This window comes from Podarcis filfolensis (genome assembly GCF_964270895.1).
Source record: "Podarcis filfolensis genome assembly, chromosome: 7".
Lineage (NCBI taxonomy): Eukaryota > Metazoa > Chordata > Lepidosauria > Squamata > Lacertidae > Podarcis > Podarcis filfolensis.
Genome location: NC_139603.1, coordinates 88398731 through 88414817, shown reverse-complemented (window position 1 = coordinate 88414817; position 16087 = coordinate 88398731). Strand labels below are relative to the sequence as shown.

General features: G+C 47.4%; 2 protein-coding genes across 2 annotated transcripts in view; one reads left to right on the top strand and one right to left on the bottom strand.

The window, feature by feature from the left end:
- Positions 1–594: 594 nt before the first annotated feature.
- On the top strand, positions 595–2095 carry LOC310766358 (heat shock protein 30C-like). Its single transcript, XM_083622433.1, has one exon. The coding sequence runs from the start codon at positions 1061–1063 to the stop codon at positions 1763–1765; it is 705 nt and encodes a 234-aa protein (XP_083478559.1). The 5' UTR covers positions 595–1060; the 3' UTR covers positions 1766–2095.
- Positions 2096–3348: 1253 nt separating this feature from the next.
- The window catches only part of NAPRT (nicotinate phosphoribosyltransferase), a 30920-nt gene continuing 18181 nt past the window's right edge, over positions 3349–16087 (bottom strand). The window contains exons 9-13 of the mRNA XM_083622111.1: positions 11973–12053; positions 10680–10782; positions 8715–8872; positions 6801–6908; positions 3349–6147 (exon numbers count right to left, since the gene is read on the bottom strand). Coding sequence (XP_083478237.1) covers positions 6088–6147; positions 6801–6908; positions 8715–8872; positions 10680–10782; positions 11973–12053 — 510 coding nt within the window. The 3' untranslated portion in view covers positions 3349–6087. The remainder of the gene's footprint in view (positions 6148–6800; positions 6909–8714; positions 8873–10679; positions 10783–11972; positions 12054–16087) is intronic.

Below are 16087 nucleotides of genomic sequence, written 5' to 3'. Positions count from 1 at the left end.
TACCGAAATCCTAGACGAAGACTAGGATTGATTTTTGCAAAAAATAAAATAAAATCCAATCTCCACTAATACAGTGAGGAGTAGCCTTTCTTGACAGTTTCATAATTTGCAGTCTACAGCTGCACATACAAGCATCACCAACACTCTCCACTTGCACTTAAAGCAGTTGTGCAAAAGTCTCCAGGCTTCATGGCACCCCTAATATCTGTTGTGAGGTGCTTTGGGCACTCTGTAGTGTGGAAAAGTGGCAAACACGGTAAGTACAGTACATTAAGCTAAAAGGAGGCAACATTTTCCAGTGGCTGCTGCAAAGCTACGTTTGGGGGAGAAAACCCAAGCGTTTCCAGGAATACTAAATGTGTTGCCTGCAGATGTAATCCTAATCATTTCTTTAGGTGCTGACCCTGTCTCCTGCTCTCCTGAAGATAACTGCAAATGGACACGCATAGCAAAAACGTGGACGCAGTTCATTTTTTAAAAAAATGCAAATACCCTGAAATACCTTCAATGCAGCTGCAAGCAGCCTTCTCTCACGTTATTGCAGGGGGAAAATGCTTTTTGCAAAATACCGGTGTCAGCACAATTTATATTTTAAAAGGTGATGTTGCATTTATTGTTTGCAACAATTGCCTGGGCGAGCAGGCGGGCTGTCTACATGCACTTTACTTGCACCCACGTCTAGCCCCCTTGAAAACGGCTGCTTTTATTTGCAGAAGGGCGCATCACGGACAAGCGTGCTGCTAAAGTCCCAAACACTTGAACGGGGCACGCGACGTAAAGGGGCTTAACTTTGGCTACACAATAGCAGCACCGAGGTTGCAGGACGGCGCGCAAAGCTCAGGCTCTGCAGACCCGACGGCGAGCGCGCCCGCTTTGCAAGGAGAGCGCGGGCAGCCAAGCCGCCGCGCTTCTCCCACCTCCTCGCTCCGGGCCGCGGCTGGCAGCTGCCTGGGCTCCTCCCCCCGTCGAGAAGGCGCCCAAAGCCCGGGGAGAGTCCCGTCGGGGCGGGCAGGCGAAGCGAGGGAGCCGCGTTGCCCCGAGGTTCGCCCGACGGCCGCGCATGGCGAGCTTCTCCCGGGACTGCCGCCCTCGGCGCGCCCTGGCGCGCACGTCGGGCCGGGACTCCTGCGTCCAGTACGTGCCGGTGGGTATGCCCCCTCGGAGCCTGCTGGACCAGCTGGTGGTGGACATGCAGAACCACTTGGAGGAGATGGAGAAGATGCGCGTGGTGCTGGTGGACGCCTACCCGTGCCTGGCCACGCGGCGCGAAGGCCGACGGCGGAGGAGCCGCGGCAGGAAACTCGACAGGCGCTGCCTGGACGACGACGAGGACGACGACGACGGCACCAGCGACTACCTGTACTCCCTGGACGTGACCGGCTTCGAGCCCGAGGAGCTGTCGGTGAAGGTGGAAGGCAGGAAGCTGACGGTGAGCGCCAAGCACGACAAGAAAACCGAGGGGACGGACGGCTGCGTCTCGCACGAGTTCCGCGAGGTGCGCAAAGAGGTCTTGCTGCCCGGAGACGCCAACATCGAGGCGCTGGCTTGCAACTTCTCCTCCGAGTTGGGGTGTCTCAGCATCGAGGCGCCGCGCCTGGTCCCCAAGTCCGTCGGGGAGAGGACCATCCCCATCACCATCCTCAAGGCTTCTGATGCCACCGGGACGGCGAAAGAGAGCCTGCCGCCGGCGGAGAAGGAGGAGGAGAAGGAGAAATCCAAATCCAAATCGCGTTCTTCCAGCCCGGAGAAAGGAGCTGCCGTCTGAAAAAGCTGCCCGACAGTTCCTCGCGCGGCGCTTCCCTGCGGGGATGCTGTGAAAGCGTTTTGCGCCTCTTTGGGGTCTCTGTTTAAGGAGCGGTTCTGGTTTTGTTCATTTCAAGTGCGTTGTTATTTGTGCTTGTTGGTGAAAAGTAACGACACAGAAGTACAAGGAAAAGGTGATCTGGAGGGCCTTCGGGCAACCGTTGTTGCATGTTGACTTTTGAAACCTTTATTCCTGCTTGCCGACGCTTTTGAAAAATGTGATCCCAAAGAGTTGAGCATTTATTGGCGTGTTCGTTGGCTTGTTTCAATAAATTAGACTTCTTCTATCTGGTTTCTCGTTTGGTGTTTTTCATTTTATTTTAGGGGGGAATTGCATTAAAAGCTTGAAAAAGCTGGCTGGATTTGAAAGAGGGGCACATTTTAAAGATTTCAGAATAAATCCCAGGGGCAGGGGAGGGGTGTATCTGCTTGTGTGGCTGTTACTGGGTTATTTGGGATCAAAAGTCTCCAGCCCCATAAAGGAACAGGATGGGCAAGCCTAGCGTAGCCCAGGGGTACAATTTCTGCCTAGCATGCCGGAATCTGAACTTGGAGAGGCCCCTGCTATAAATGCTGCCTTGGTTGGCTGGATCTTTATCTCCCCCCCCCCAACTTTGACAGGTGAGTGGGACCACCCACCTGTCGATCACCTGGCAGCCCACCTGGTTCAGTCCTGCTTGGCGCAGGTATCAACTGTGCGCACTTAACCTGCCCATCACGGTGCTCTCACCCGATTCCACTCCCCAAAATGGAACTTAAATTCACATCCGGTTCACCCAGCAATTGTGGGAACTGCTTTCAGGTGATGTTTAGGAGACCTGGGAGACTGGGGTTCACATCCAGTGAAGTCCACTTAGGTGACCTTGAGACAGCCACTAATTCTGGGCCTAGCCGACTTCACATCTGTGGAGAGGACAAAATGGGGAGGAGAACTATGCCATGTTCCTTTGGGGAAAGGTACGCAACGCAAGCGTCATTCCGCCAAACTCATTCCAAGTACTGTTTGCAAAGAACGACTTGTTCTTTGGAAATGCGGTCGCACGTCTTTTGATGCTGAAGTAGCCCTGCTGGTTTTTGGAAAAGGCGATGCCTTTATTTGCAAACGGTGGGTGAAAGGCAGAACAAAGTTTTGAAACTTTGCAGATCAAACCAGTCGCCCCAACGCGGCTTCCAAAAGCAAGTGTGCAAAAGATGGCAGCTTTCCCCGGTTTCTCCCGGTGTTTTGAAACTCGCATTTCAGTGCCATGGTAAAGAACCAGCAAAGATACTTAACTCAGGTTGCAGGGAACCTTTGAGCCCCTAGATATTTCTGAACTCCCATCTCTGGTCGCTTGCAATTCTTGCTGGGGATGATGGGAGTTGTAGTTCGGCAACAATTGGAGGGTCAAAGCTTCCCCACCCCTAACTTGACTTAACGGTTTCCCCAACAGCTGTGGGTGCAAATCAGTTATTTCTCCATCTTGCCATTGGCAGAACCTAATCCATAGCAAGAACCATAAATTCCAAATCCATATTGCAACAGACAAGACAGACACACGTCTAGAATAAGGATTGCACAATTTATTTCTCTTGCGTACAGAAATTTATATGCATTTATGTGAAAGCGGTGCCGTTTCCCCTAAAGACTATGGTGCAGTTTGATTGTTAAGCCACACGCTAAAATTAAGAGGAGCGTACATGCGGTCCAGTATGTTTTCATACAGGTATAAAAGCCAGGATTGCTAACATTCAAGGCACTGTTAAATCTGTCTATGCCACAATAGGTTAGTCCTGTTTGGATGCTCCTGTTTAGAATCGCAGCTGACCTGTCACCAAACTCGGGTGGTTGGTGGCAGCAGCAGCGATGGGAGTCAAAACAGGACCCGCGAGGAACGAGAGGGGTGTATCTTAATGCAAGATTTGCAGTAGTACGTTGGTGGGCAGGGGGGCACAAACACATAAACCCAGCCCGATAAGGACCAAGCATGTTCAGCAGGTGCCACAGAATGTCAAATGTCCATTGGAAAAGGAAAACGGGTGTCGGGGACAGATTGCAGGGCAGATTCGAGGATAAACCGTACGTGGAACGAGTTTGCCCCTGCGGCTTGATGGAGGTAGAAACTGTCTCTCATGTCTTGTTACGCTGCCGTTTCTACGGGGATATACGCTCGGTATTTATCACTCCCGTTATACAAAAATCTCCAAACGGGTCCAAACTTCAAAGTCTAAAACTCCAGGTAGAGAACAAGGATCTAGAGATCACGCTCAGGGTGGCCAAATTCTGTGCGACTGCCCTAAAACTTGGGGAACAAGCTGTACTACCAAAATGATTAAGGTTTTAAATGACAATTTTAGGTTATATTTTAGTGATCAAGATTTAATATATATTTTAAACTGCCGCTATATCTGTATGGTCTCTGTTATACCCAATTGCAATTCAATGTAATCCTCTTGTGTTTTATGATTTTCCTGATATTGTAAGTGAGCCGGAACTGGTCTGTGACCGTAATAATAAAATTCAATTCAGGTGTCAGGGACTGGCTGGAGGCAGAGGAGTAGGGGGAAGCACCTGCTGGGGACCCCCCCCCCCAGAAACCCTGGAGGAGGAAGGCTGAGAGCCAGGGCTTTGGTGGCGAGACACAGGAGAGGCCAGAGATGATGAATGCCGAAGGGGCGACTGGGTTTAGTGAGCAGGAAGAGCCTGTGACAGAGAGCAGTTCAGACTCCAAGGCTGAAGCAGAGGGGGGGGGGGTCAAGAGATGGCAGAAAAATCCAGGGAGTCTCCCTCCTTCCCCCCCCCCCCCAGTCTCCAAGAAGGCACAGAAAAATGTGGATGGCAGAACAGAGGCCAGAGGTGCAGAAACGAACTTTGAGGCTGCTTGGGAAACATCTGGGAGAGGGAGGAGGCTCAGAGAGGGTGGAAGACAGGGACAACTGCTCCAGAGGGGTAGGGCCACCTGGGAAGGTTTGCTGAGACCACTAGGCTGAGTTGCATCTCCTTCCATTGAATAAAGAGTTAATTTCACTGGCATCAGATTTGCTTCCTTTCTTGTGGACCTGCGTCTTGACTCCAGCCCTGACAGCTGGGGGGGGGTGCGGAGTGAACTGAGACCCTTGCAGCTTGTAGTACCTGGGAGGATGCTGCACCGGGGGTAGAGGGGGATAAACTGCAACATTTTGTTGCAGTTCCGACCTGTTTCCCCCCCAGAGTGCTGAATATTGAGAGGGGGGCTCAGGTTCGCCAACCCAGTGGGGAAAATCCTCACTGGAAAGCCCATGCCCCTATTTTCCTGGACCACTATTTTTGCCTCTTGTTTTCCTGCTCCAGTTTCAAGGCAAATATCACTTTACCTGCACATGCTGTAGTCTTTTGGGTGCTTCCAGGGCAACCTGCTTTATGGAGAATTCAACCTGATTTGCTTGCAGGTTAGACGAGGCAACATTGGCTACTGAATAAGCATCTCCCCTCATTTGTTCGTGGGTGACCTGGAGTCAAAGCAAACATTGCCCCACAACTTTCTCAGTAAAAGGTAATGGGACCCCTGACCATTAGGTCCAGTCGTGGCCGACTCTGGGGTTGCGGCGCTCATCTCACTTTATTGGCCGAGGGAGCCGGCGTACAGCTTCCGGGTCGTGTGGCCAGCAGGACTAAGCCGCTTCTGGTGAACCAGAGCAGCGCACGGAAATGCCGTTTACCTTCCCACCGGAGCGGTACCTATTTATCTACTTGCGCTGGTGTGCTTTCGAACTGCTAGGTTGGCAGGAGCAGGGACCGAGCAACGGGAGCTCACCCTGTCGCGGGGATTCGAACCGCCGACCTTCTGATCGGCAAGTCCTAGGCTCTGTGGTTTAACCCACAGCGCCACCCGTGTGGATCTCTACTATTGCAAAAAGTCCAGTCTTTTTTTTGCCGGGGGGGGGGCGTGAGGTTTGCTGTGTAAGGCCTCCCAACCAACTTGTGCAACCCAAATCTGCCAGCAGGTGATTTGAGTCCACTGGAAAATAGCAACCAGCCTGCAAGCGCCCTGAACTGAATTCTACCTGCTGAAACCTGTCCTACAGGTGCTCCTCAAGCTCTCCATTCATGAGGTTTGGATCCCAGCCCCCCCCCAATTCCCGCACTGGCAGTGTGCAATACATTCCTAGACAGATCCGTTGAGCACAAAGGGGCACTTTTAGTTCTTAAGGCACAGGAAAGGTGCTGCGGCGGTGGTGGCGGCGGCTGGGAGCAGGATCCGAGGCACGACGCAGAGGGGGTGCTGTCGCCACCCCCCCACTCCTGGGCATGGGAAAAGGCTTTGCGGGTCACTGGCTGCCTCTCTGGAGATCGAGGAGAAGCCGGTGGAGCTTTTCTGTCACAGCCACCTGAGGGCAGGAGAAGTTGAGAAAGAGGGATCACAGATCACAGAATTGTAGGAGATGGAAGGGAACCCCATGGACCATCTATGATAGGGGTCAGCAAACTTTTTCAGCAGGGGGCCGGTCCACCGTCCCTCAGACCTTGTGGGGGGCCGCACTATATTTTGAAAAAAATAATGGAACGAATTCCTATGCCCCACAAATAAACCAGAGATGCATTTTAAATAAGAGCACACATTCTACTCATGTAAAAACACCAGTCCATAAACAGCTGGAGACCCAAGTCTGGGAAACCCTGGTTTAAGAGGACCCCCATCATTCAGCTCCGAGGGCCTTCTGGCCATTCCCTCATTGCGAGAAGTGAGGTTACAGGGAACCAGACAGAGGGCCTTCTTGGTAGTGGTACCTGCCCTGTGGAACGCCCTCCCAGCAGATGTGAAGGAAATAAGCAGCTATCTTCTCTTTAAAAGACATCTGAAGGCAGCCCTGTTTAGGGAAGTTTTTAATATTTAATGCTGTATTGTTTTTAACACTCGATTGGGAGCCGCCCAGAGTGGCTGGGGAAACTCAGACAGATGGGCGGGGTATAAATAATAAATTATTATTATTATTATCCACATTAAGAGATTCTGAATCGGCATCGTTCGGCCCATTTGTACCTTGTAGGTCTCCGCGTCCTTCAGTCTCTTGTGCGCAGGGTTGAGCTTCTTCAGCGAGGCCTGGGCATGGTCCCTGATCTCCACAAGGCTGGGGAGTGGCTGGCAGACCTTCGTGGTGGGAAAGGCAGAAGGAAAGCATTTCAAAATGTTGTAGAATCAGGAATAAAATCCTAACAGCAGACCAAAATCCCATCTAATTCAGGAGCTGGGAACTGTCTTCCAACCAGAGGCGATCCCAAGACATCTTGGCTGCCTGAGGCAAAGAACAATACGTTGCTGGGGACAGAGAATGACAGAATTATAGAGTTGGAAGGGACCCTGAGGGTCATCTAGTCCAACCCCCTGAAATGCAGGAATCTTAGCAAAAGCATCCTGGACCGATGACCATCCAACCTCTGCTTAAAAACCTCCAGAGAAGGAGAGTCCAACAGATCGTACTGCCAGAAATTTCTTCCTGATTTTTAGTTACAATCTCCTTTCTTTATATTGGGGTTCAATACCCAATATCCTGATGGGACACGGGTGGCACTGTGGGTTAAACCACAGAGCCTAGGACTTGCCGATCAGAAGGTCGGCGGTTTGAATCACCTCAACAGGGTGAGCTCCCATTGCTCGGTCCCTGCTCCTGCCAACCTAGCAGTTCAAAAGCACGTCAAAGTGCAAGTAGATAAATAGGTACCACTCCGGTGGGAAGGTAAACGGCGTTTTCGTGCGCTGCTCTGGTTCGCCAGAAGCGGCTCAGTCATGCTGGCCACATGACCCGGAAGCTGTACGCCGGCTCCCTTGGCCAATAAAGCGAGATGAGCGCCGCAACCCCAGAGTCGGCCACGACTGGACCTAATGGTCGGGGGTCCCTTTACCTTTACCTTACCCAATATCCTGATAGTCAATAATGCAATCATCAGTCAATCAGGAGGTTTATTTAGCATTGCAATGGATGCATGACACTTAACCCTGCTTAGGAAGACAGGAAGGTGCCATTCAGGGTAAAAGGACACAGCAATTTTTTTATATTTTAAGCATCCGCAAATAATAGCTGTTCTGCCCGGTTTAGTCACATGGCACAACAATGGCTGACAGACAGAGAAACTGCTTTCCTCTTCCAACTCTCTGTACCCAAACTGACCACCCAAATGAGAACTGGGATCTTCAAGGAGCCCCGAAATATTTTACTTCTCTCTCATTTGGGCTCTGACCCCACCCTGGCCAGAAGGCACAAGGCTCTATGCTGCAGGATGGCATAAATTATTATTGTTGTTTATTGAATTTATATACCGCCCTATACCCAGGGGTTCACAGAGAAAAATCAAAATATAAAGCCACAAAATACATAATAAAAATAAAAACAGCAACCCAATAGCCCGCCCCTCACAAAAAAAAAACAAATTGAAAAGGGCATCAAATCAACGTTTATGCCTGGTGCCTAAAGGTGTATAATGAAGGCGCCAGACGAACTTCCCTAGGGAGAGCATTCCACAAACAGGGAGCCACTGCAGAGAAGGCCCCGTTTTCGTGTTGCCACCCTCCGGACCTCTCGAGGAGGAGGCACACGAAGAAGGGCCTCAGAAAATGATCTCAGGGTCCGGGTAGGTTCATATGGAAAGAGGCGGTTCTTGAGGTATTGCCGTCCTGAGCCGTTTAAGGCTTTACAGGTCAAGACCAGCACTTTGAATTGGGCCTGGAAACTAAATGGCAGCCAGTGCATTGGTGTAATATGCTTAAACTGTCTTGCTCCGGAGAGCTTCCTGGCCGCTGAATTCTGCACCGGCTGAAGTTTCCGAACCGTCTTCAGAGGCAGCCCTAAATGCAAACCAACATCGGCAGAAACACTGTAAAATTAATGAATGTTAAAATGATGCTGGATTGGAAATAAGTGGTCTTGCAAAGAAGGGACCACAGGGTCTTCCTCCCCACCTGCCCATCTTTGAGGTAGACGCGGTTCAGCATTTCGACTGCTGAAGGAGTCACTTTTCCAGCTTCCTGGGTCGTTCCCACCAGCCAGAAGTCCACCTCCTGCCCGGCCCTTGGAGGAGGTTCCTTTTCCAAAGTCATGAGATCCATGCATGGGAAGCCTGCAAGCAAAAGAAGGGCAGGATCGTGACCAAAAGAGAGGAATGACAGTGAAAGGCCAGGTATAGAACCACAGAATTGTAGAGTTGGAAGGAACCCCCAAGGGTTATCAATAATAATAATAATAATAATAATAATAATAATAATATAATAATAATAATAATAATAATAATAATAATAATAATAATTATTATTATTATTATTATTTATTATTTATACCCCACCCATCTGGCTGGGTTTCCCCAGCCACTCTGGGCGGCTTCCAACAGAACACTAAAATACAATAACCTATTGAACATTAAAAGCTTCCCTAAACAGGGCTGCCTTCAGATGTCTTCTAAAAGTCAGGTAGCTGTTCTTCTCTTTGACATCTGACGGGAGGGCGTTCCACAGGGCGGGTGCCACTACCAAGAAGGCCCTCTGCCTGGTTCCCTGTAACTTGGCTTCTCGCAGTGAGGGAACCGCCAGAAGGCCCTCAGAGCTGGACCTCAGTGTCCGGGCAGAACGATGGGGGTGGAGACGCTCCTTCAGGTATACTGGACCGAGGCCGTTTAGGGCTTTCAAGGTCAGCACCAACACTTTGAATTGTGCTCGGAAACGTACTGGGAGCCAGCGTAGGTCTTTCAAGACCGGTGTTATGTGGTCTCGGTGACCGCTCCCAGTCACCAGTCTAGCTGCCGCATTCTGGATTAGTTGTAGTTTCTGGGTCACCTTCAAAGGTAGCCCCACGTGGAGCGCATTGCAGTAGTCCAAGCGAGAGATAACTAGAGCACGCACCACTCTGGCTAGTCCAACCCCGGCAATAGAGAAATCACAGCTAAAGACTCCCTAGCAGATGGTCCCCCAAGTCCACAGCTGAATGGCTCTTTGCCCCAGAAAGTTCTTCCGAATGTTTAGTCGGAATCTCTTTTCTTGTCACCTGAACCCATGGGTTCGAATCCTACCTTTCAGAGCAGGAGAAAACAAGCTTGTTCCATCCTCCATGTGGCATCCTTTTGGATAGCTGAAGAAGGCCTATCCGATCTCCTCTCAGTCTCCTCTTCTCCAGGATAAACATACCCAAATCCCTCAACCGTTCCTCATAAGGTATTTTAAGCAGAGCTTGGATGGCCATCTGTCATGGATGTTTAACTGAGATTCCTACACAGCACAGGGTTGGGCTAGATGACCCTCGGGTCGCTTCCAACTCAATTCTACGATTCTTTGATTTCCAGCCAAGCAAAAATACTTGAGGAAGGGACATTGATGGAGAACTATTTGCCCTCTAGACCTGAGGACTTCTGTTAGACCTCTGGGCCTAACACCTCTTTGGTGTTACACCTCCTTCTGCAGGGCCTGTAAGACAGAGCTATTCCGCCTGGCCTTAATTTGAATTCAGCCTGATCTTTCATTTCCCTTCTCTTCCCTCCCCCCTCCCCTTTTATGAAGATCACCCGCTCTGAGACCCCACAGCTAATTCTCCCCTGGCCTCCTCGCTGGCCCAAGTAGGACCAATTCAGCCAGGTAGCCCTGGGGATTATCTAATGCTTGTTTCCCCTAAATTGATTTCTGAATTTTGAATTTTATTGTTATTCATGTTTTTATACTGTATTTTATGCTGCTTTTACAATTGAGTGTTTTAAATTTGTTGTTAGCCGCCCTGATCCAGGTTTTTGAACTGGGAAGGGCAGGGTATAAATAAAAAAATATTATTATTATTATTATTATTATTATTATTATTATTATTATTATTGACAGGGAGCAATGGACTCTGAGAACAGAAGGCACCTCCTTCTTCCTATGTTCGAAAATCAGCCCCCCAAATCTTACCTGCAGCATCCCAGAGCCTGTAGACTCGCTTGCTTCCAGGTAAGGTTGTCTTCTCTTTGTCTTCCGTCACCTTCAGTCTCGGGGAACCATTCACCTCCACCAGCTATGGACAGAGGGACAGGCAGTTGTTCATGCAAGCAACCTGGTGTTTCTTTAGGATAATGGCAATACCGATGGAGGGAAGGATGGGGACACAGGACGGGGGCAGGCAGGCAAATGCAACGCGGGATTATGTGGGCTACCCTATTAAATACGGTGATCAGGCGGAATCTCTTTCAAGGAATCAAATCTACTTGTTCTTTGCAGTTCCTGGAGCTTTAAAGCGATCCGGTGCTGATGGTGGGGATTAAGGAGCAGAGAGAGGCGGCAGGCAGGCAGGTAAATTTGGTGGGTGGGGTGGGGTGGGTAGGAACCCAAGGCTCCTGGAATAGTCTATATTTGGAATGAGGGTGAAAGAGGAGAGCGCAAAATATGGTCTGAAGCTCAACATCAAAAAAAACGAAGCTCATGGCCACTGGTCCCATCACCTCCTGGCAAATAGAAGGGGAAGAAATGGAGGCAGTGAGAGATTTTACCTTCTTGGGCTCCATGATCACTGCAGATGGTGACAGCAGCCACAAAATTAAAAGACGCCTGCTTCTTGGGAGAAAAGCAATGACAAACCTAGACAGCATCTTAAGAAGCAGAGACATCACCTTGCCAACAAAGGCCCGTATAGTTAAAGCTATGGTTTTCCCAGTAGTGAGAGCTGGACCATAAAGAAGGCTGATCACCGAAGAATGGATGCTTTTGAATTATGGTGCTGGAGGAGATTCTTGAGAGTCCCATGGACTGCAAGAAGATCAAACCTCACCATTCTTAAGGAAATCAGCCCTGAGTGCTCACTGGAAGGACAGATCCTGAAGCTGAGGCTCCAATACTTTGGCCACCTCATGAGAAGAGAAGACTCCCTGGAAAAGACCCTGATGTTGGGAAAGATGGAGGGCACAAGGAGAAGGGGACAACAGAGGACGAGATGGTGGGACAGTGTTCTCAAAGCTACCAGCATGAGTTTGACCAAACTGCGGAAGGCAGTGGAAGACAGGAGGGCCTAGCGTGCTCTGGTCCATGGGGTCACGAAGAGGCAGACACGACTAAACGACTAAACAACAACATCATCATCACACCAGCAGGCTCATAAAGGTTACTCTCTCCCCCCCCCCTGTCAATCATTAGAGAATAGATTTGACCCGAACTGCAGAGCCCAAGAGATTCTGGTCCTGCAAGCGCATCTTTGGGGAAGAACTGGCTTACCTTGTAGACGCAGCCCAGAGACGGCTGAAGCGTGCACGTCACCAGGTGAGTGCCCACGCCAATCATGTCTATTTCATTCCCCTGGCAAGAGGACACAGCAAAAGAGAACAATTGAGTTGTCCGCCCTCGGCTAATGGGCATCGCAGGCGCTTCTCTGCGTCCCACACAGCAGCCAGCCGCCTCGGGAACATGCCGAAACTCTCAGAAACTCAAAAGGAGGTCAGTTTCAACGCCTTCTCCTGCCACGAGAAAGAGCTTGGCAGAGTAAAAGTTAGAACAGCTTGCTCTAAATAGACCAGAGGCCCTCAGCCTACTTGGCCAAGTCATAATTGCTACTTTGGAAAAATAATTAGGTTTTGAAATATGGCTCAGAAGCATATGGAATGAAGAAACAAATACCGTATTTTTTGCTCTATAAGACTCACTTTCTCCCTCCTAAAAAGTAAGGGGAAATGTGTGTGCGTCTTATGGAGCGAATGCAGGCTGCGCAGCTATCCCAGAAGCCAGAACAGCAAGAGGGATTGCTGCTTTCACTGCGCAGCGATCCCTCTTGCTGTTCTGGCTTCTGAGATTCAGAATATTTTTTTTCTTGTTTTCCTCCTCCAAAAACTAGGTGCGCCTTGTGGTCTGGTGCGTCTTATAGAGCGAAAAATACGGTGAATAAAAGCATCACAACCTCAGCCTTCCCCCGATCATCTGCAATACGGGGAGAATTGTATTTATTTATGTTTTAGACCACTTTATATTATAAAAAGAATCACAGAGCAGCTCGCGAAACACTGTAAAGCAACATGCTGTTTAGAAAGCTGGTATGTGTTTTAATAGTTTTTCAGACTATCGCTATTTTAACTTTTCAAAAGCCTTACATTATTTTCAGTTTTTCTCACTGGTAAATGCTTCGTTTTACCGCTCTGAGTTTTGCTCATGGTTTACAATCAAGCTGATGGTGTTGTTTTGCTGGGTGTGGAGACATTGTGCCAAAGGGGAGTTTGTGTGGACAGACAGAGCTGTGGACCGACAGTTTACGCGCTGCAATGAAGGAGTTGTTTGTTTTTTTTAAAAGATATTTATTGGAGTTTTACAAAGACATGAATTTAAAAGATCATATAAAAAGAAAGAAATACAATAAAAGAAACATAGAAAAATACATAAAATAAGAAAAGGAAAATAAAAACAAATCCATTTTTGTAACCCTAACTCATTATCTTATTTCCTTGGCCTCCTCACACCTCCCCTTTTTGTATTCCCATTTAAATAATCAAATCAGCAAATCCTTACCCTCTTTTGTTTATCTTTACTCTATATCTTAACATATTATAACTCCATATTTTCATCCATTTATCAATTCATTTTTGCATATTCTTATTACTTTGTTGCTAATGCCACTTATTTTCAATCCAACATCATTTTAACATTCATTAATTTTACAGTGTTTCTGCAGATAGTCTTTAAATTTCTTCCAGTCTTCTTCCACCAACTCTTCTCCCAGGTCACGGATTCTGCCAGTCATTTCTGCCAATTCCATATAATCCATCACCTTCATCTGCCACTCTTCCAGGGTGGGTAGCTCTTGTGTCTTCCAATACTTTGCAATAAGTATTCTTGCTGCTGTTGTTGCATACATAAAGAAAGTTCTATCCTTCTTTGGCACCAATTGGCCGACTATACCCAGGAGAAAGGCCTCTGGTTTCTTCAGAAAGGTATATTTAAATACCTTTTTCATTTCATTATAGATCATCTCCCAGAAAGCCTTAATCTTTGGGCACGTCCACCAAAGGTGAAAGAATGTACCTTCATTTTCTTTACATTTCCAACATTTATTATCGGGCAAATGATATATTTTTGCAAGCTTGACTGGGGTCATGTACCACCTGTATATCATTTTCATAATATTCTCTCTTAAGGCATTACATGCCGTAAATTTCATACCGGTGGTCCACAACTGTTCCCAGTCAGCAAACATAATGTTATGACCAATATCTTGTGCCCATTTAATCATAGCAGATTTAACCGTTTCATCCTGTGTATTCCATTTCAACAGCAAGTTATACATTCTTGAAAGTATCTTAGTTTTGGGATCTAACAATTCTGTTTCCAATTTTGATTTTTCCACCTGGAAGCCAATTTTTTTGTCCAAATTATAGGCCTCTCTTATTTGATAATAATGAAGCCAGTCTCGCACTTTATCTTTTAATTTCTCAAAACTCTGCAATTTCAGTTTATCTCCTTCTTGTTCCAAAATTTCCCAATATTTCGGCCATTTAGCCTCCATATTGAGCTTTTTCTGAGCCTTCGCTTCCATTGGTGACAACCATCTTGGGGTTTTATTGCAATGAATGAATTTTGGAAGCAAGAAGACCCTCTCTTGGGCTCAAGGGAGAGAAACACATTGCACTGGACGTAGTATACATGCACGATGCTGCTTTTAATAGCTGCCATCCTGCAATCGAAGAGCCATCTTCAAAGTCTTGCGTGTGAAATCTACTTAATCGCCAGGCCTCTGAGGGTGAAACCGCTGCATCACCCTGCATGACTCAGAAAAATGACAATTTTCGTCTTGCTGGCTGAGGGATGACCCAGAAAGGACCACGATAGCTACTACTGCAATGCGCTCTATGTAGGGCTACCTTTGAAGGTGACCCGGAGACTACAACTAATCCAGAATGGAATACGCAGGATGAAACGGTTAAATCTGCTATGATTAAATGGGCACAAGATGTTGGACATAACATTATGTTTGCTGACTGGGAACAGTTGTGGACCACAGGTATGAAATTTACGGCATGTAATGCCTTGAGAGAGAATATTATGAAAATGATATATAGGTGGTACATGACACCAGTCAAGCTTGCAAAAATATATCATCTGCCCGATAATAAATGTTGGAAGTGTAAAGAAAATGAAGGTACATTCTTTCACCTTTGGTGGACGTGCCCAAAGATTAAGGCTTTCTGGGAGATGATCTATAATGAAATGAAAAAGGTATTTAAATATACCTTTCTGAAGAAGCCAGAGGCCTTTCTCCTGGGCATAGTCGGCCAATTGGTGCCAAAGAAGGATAGAACGTTTTTTATGTATGCAACAACAGCAGCAAGAATACTTATTGCAAAGTATTGGAAGACACAAGATCTATCCACCCTGGAAGAGTGGCAGATGAAAGTGATGGACTTTATGGAATTAGCGGAAATGACTGGCAGAATCCGAGACCTAGGAGAAGAGTTGGTGGAAGAAGATTGGAAGAAATTTAAAGATTATTTGCAGAAACACTGTAAAATTAATGAATGTTAAAATGATGCTGGATTGGAAATAAGTGGTATTAGCAACAAAGTTAATAAGAATATGCAAAAATGAATTGATAATGGATGAAAATACAGAGTTATAAAATGTTAAGATATAGAGCTAAGATAAATGAAAGAGGGTAAGGATTTGCTGATTTGATTATTTAAATGGGAATACAAGAAGGAGAGGTGTGAGGAGGTCAAAGAAACAAGCAAATGAGTTTTAAGTTATGAAAAATGGAATTGTTTTTAATTTTTCTTATTTTTTCTGTGCTTTTATCTTTATTTTTCTTTTTTCTTTTATTATATGTTTTTGTATTTATGTTTTTGTAAAACTTTAATAAATATTTTTTTAAAAAAAAAACAAAACAGAAAGCGGCAGCTAGACTGGGGACTGGGAGCGGCCGCCGGGATCACATAATACCGGTCTTGAAAGACCTACACTGGCTCCCAGTACGTTTCCGAGCACAATTCAAAGTGTTGGTGCTGACCTTTAAAGCCCTAAACGGCCTTGGTCCAGTATATCTGAAGGAGTGTCTCCACCCCAATCGTTCAGCCCGGACACTGAGGTCCAGCGCTGAGGGCCTTCTGGCAGTTCCCTCCCTGCGAGAAGTGAGGTTGCAGGGAACCGGGCAGAGGGCCTTCTCGGTAGTGGCTCCCTCACGGTGGAATGCTAAGAAAATAAACAACTAACCGCATTTTAGAGGACATCTGAAGGCAGCCTTGTATAAGGAAGTTTTAATGTTTGAAGTTTTATTCTGTTTATAATGTTCTGTTGAAAGTCGCATAGAGCGGCTGGGGAAACCCAGTCAGATAGGTGGGGTATAAATGAAATTA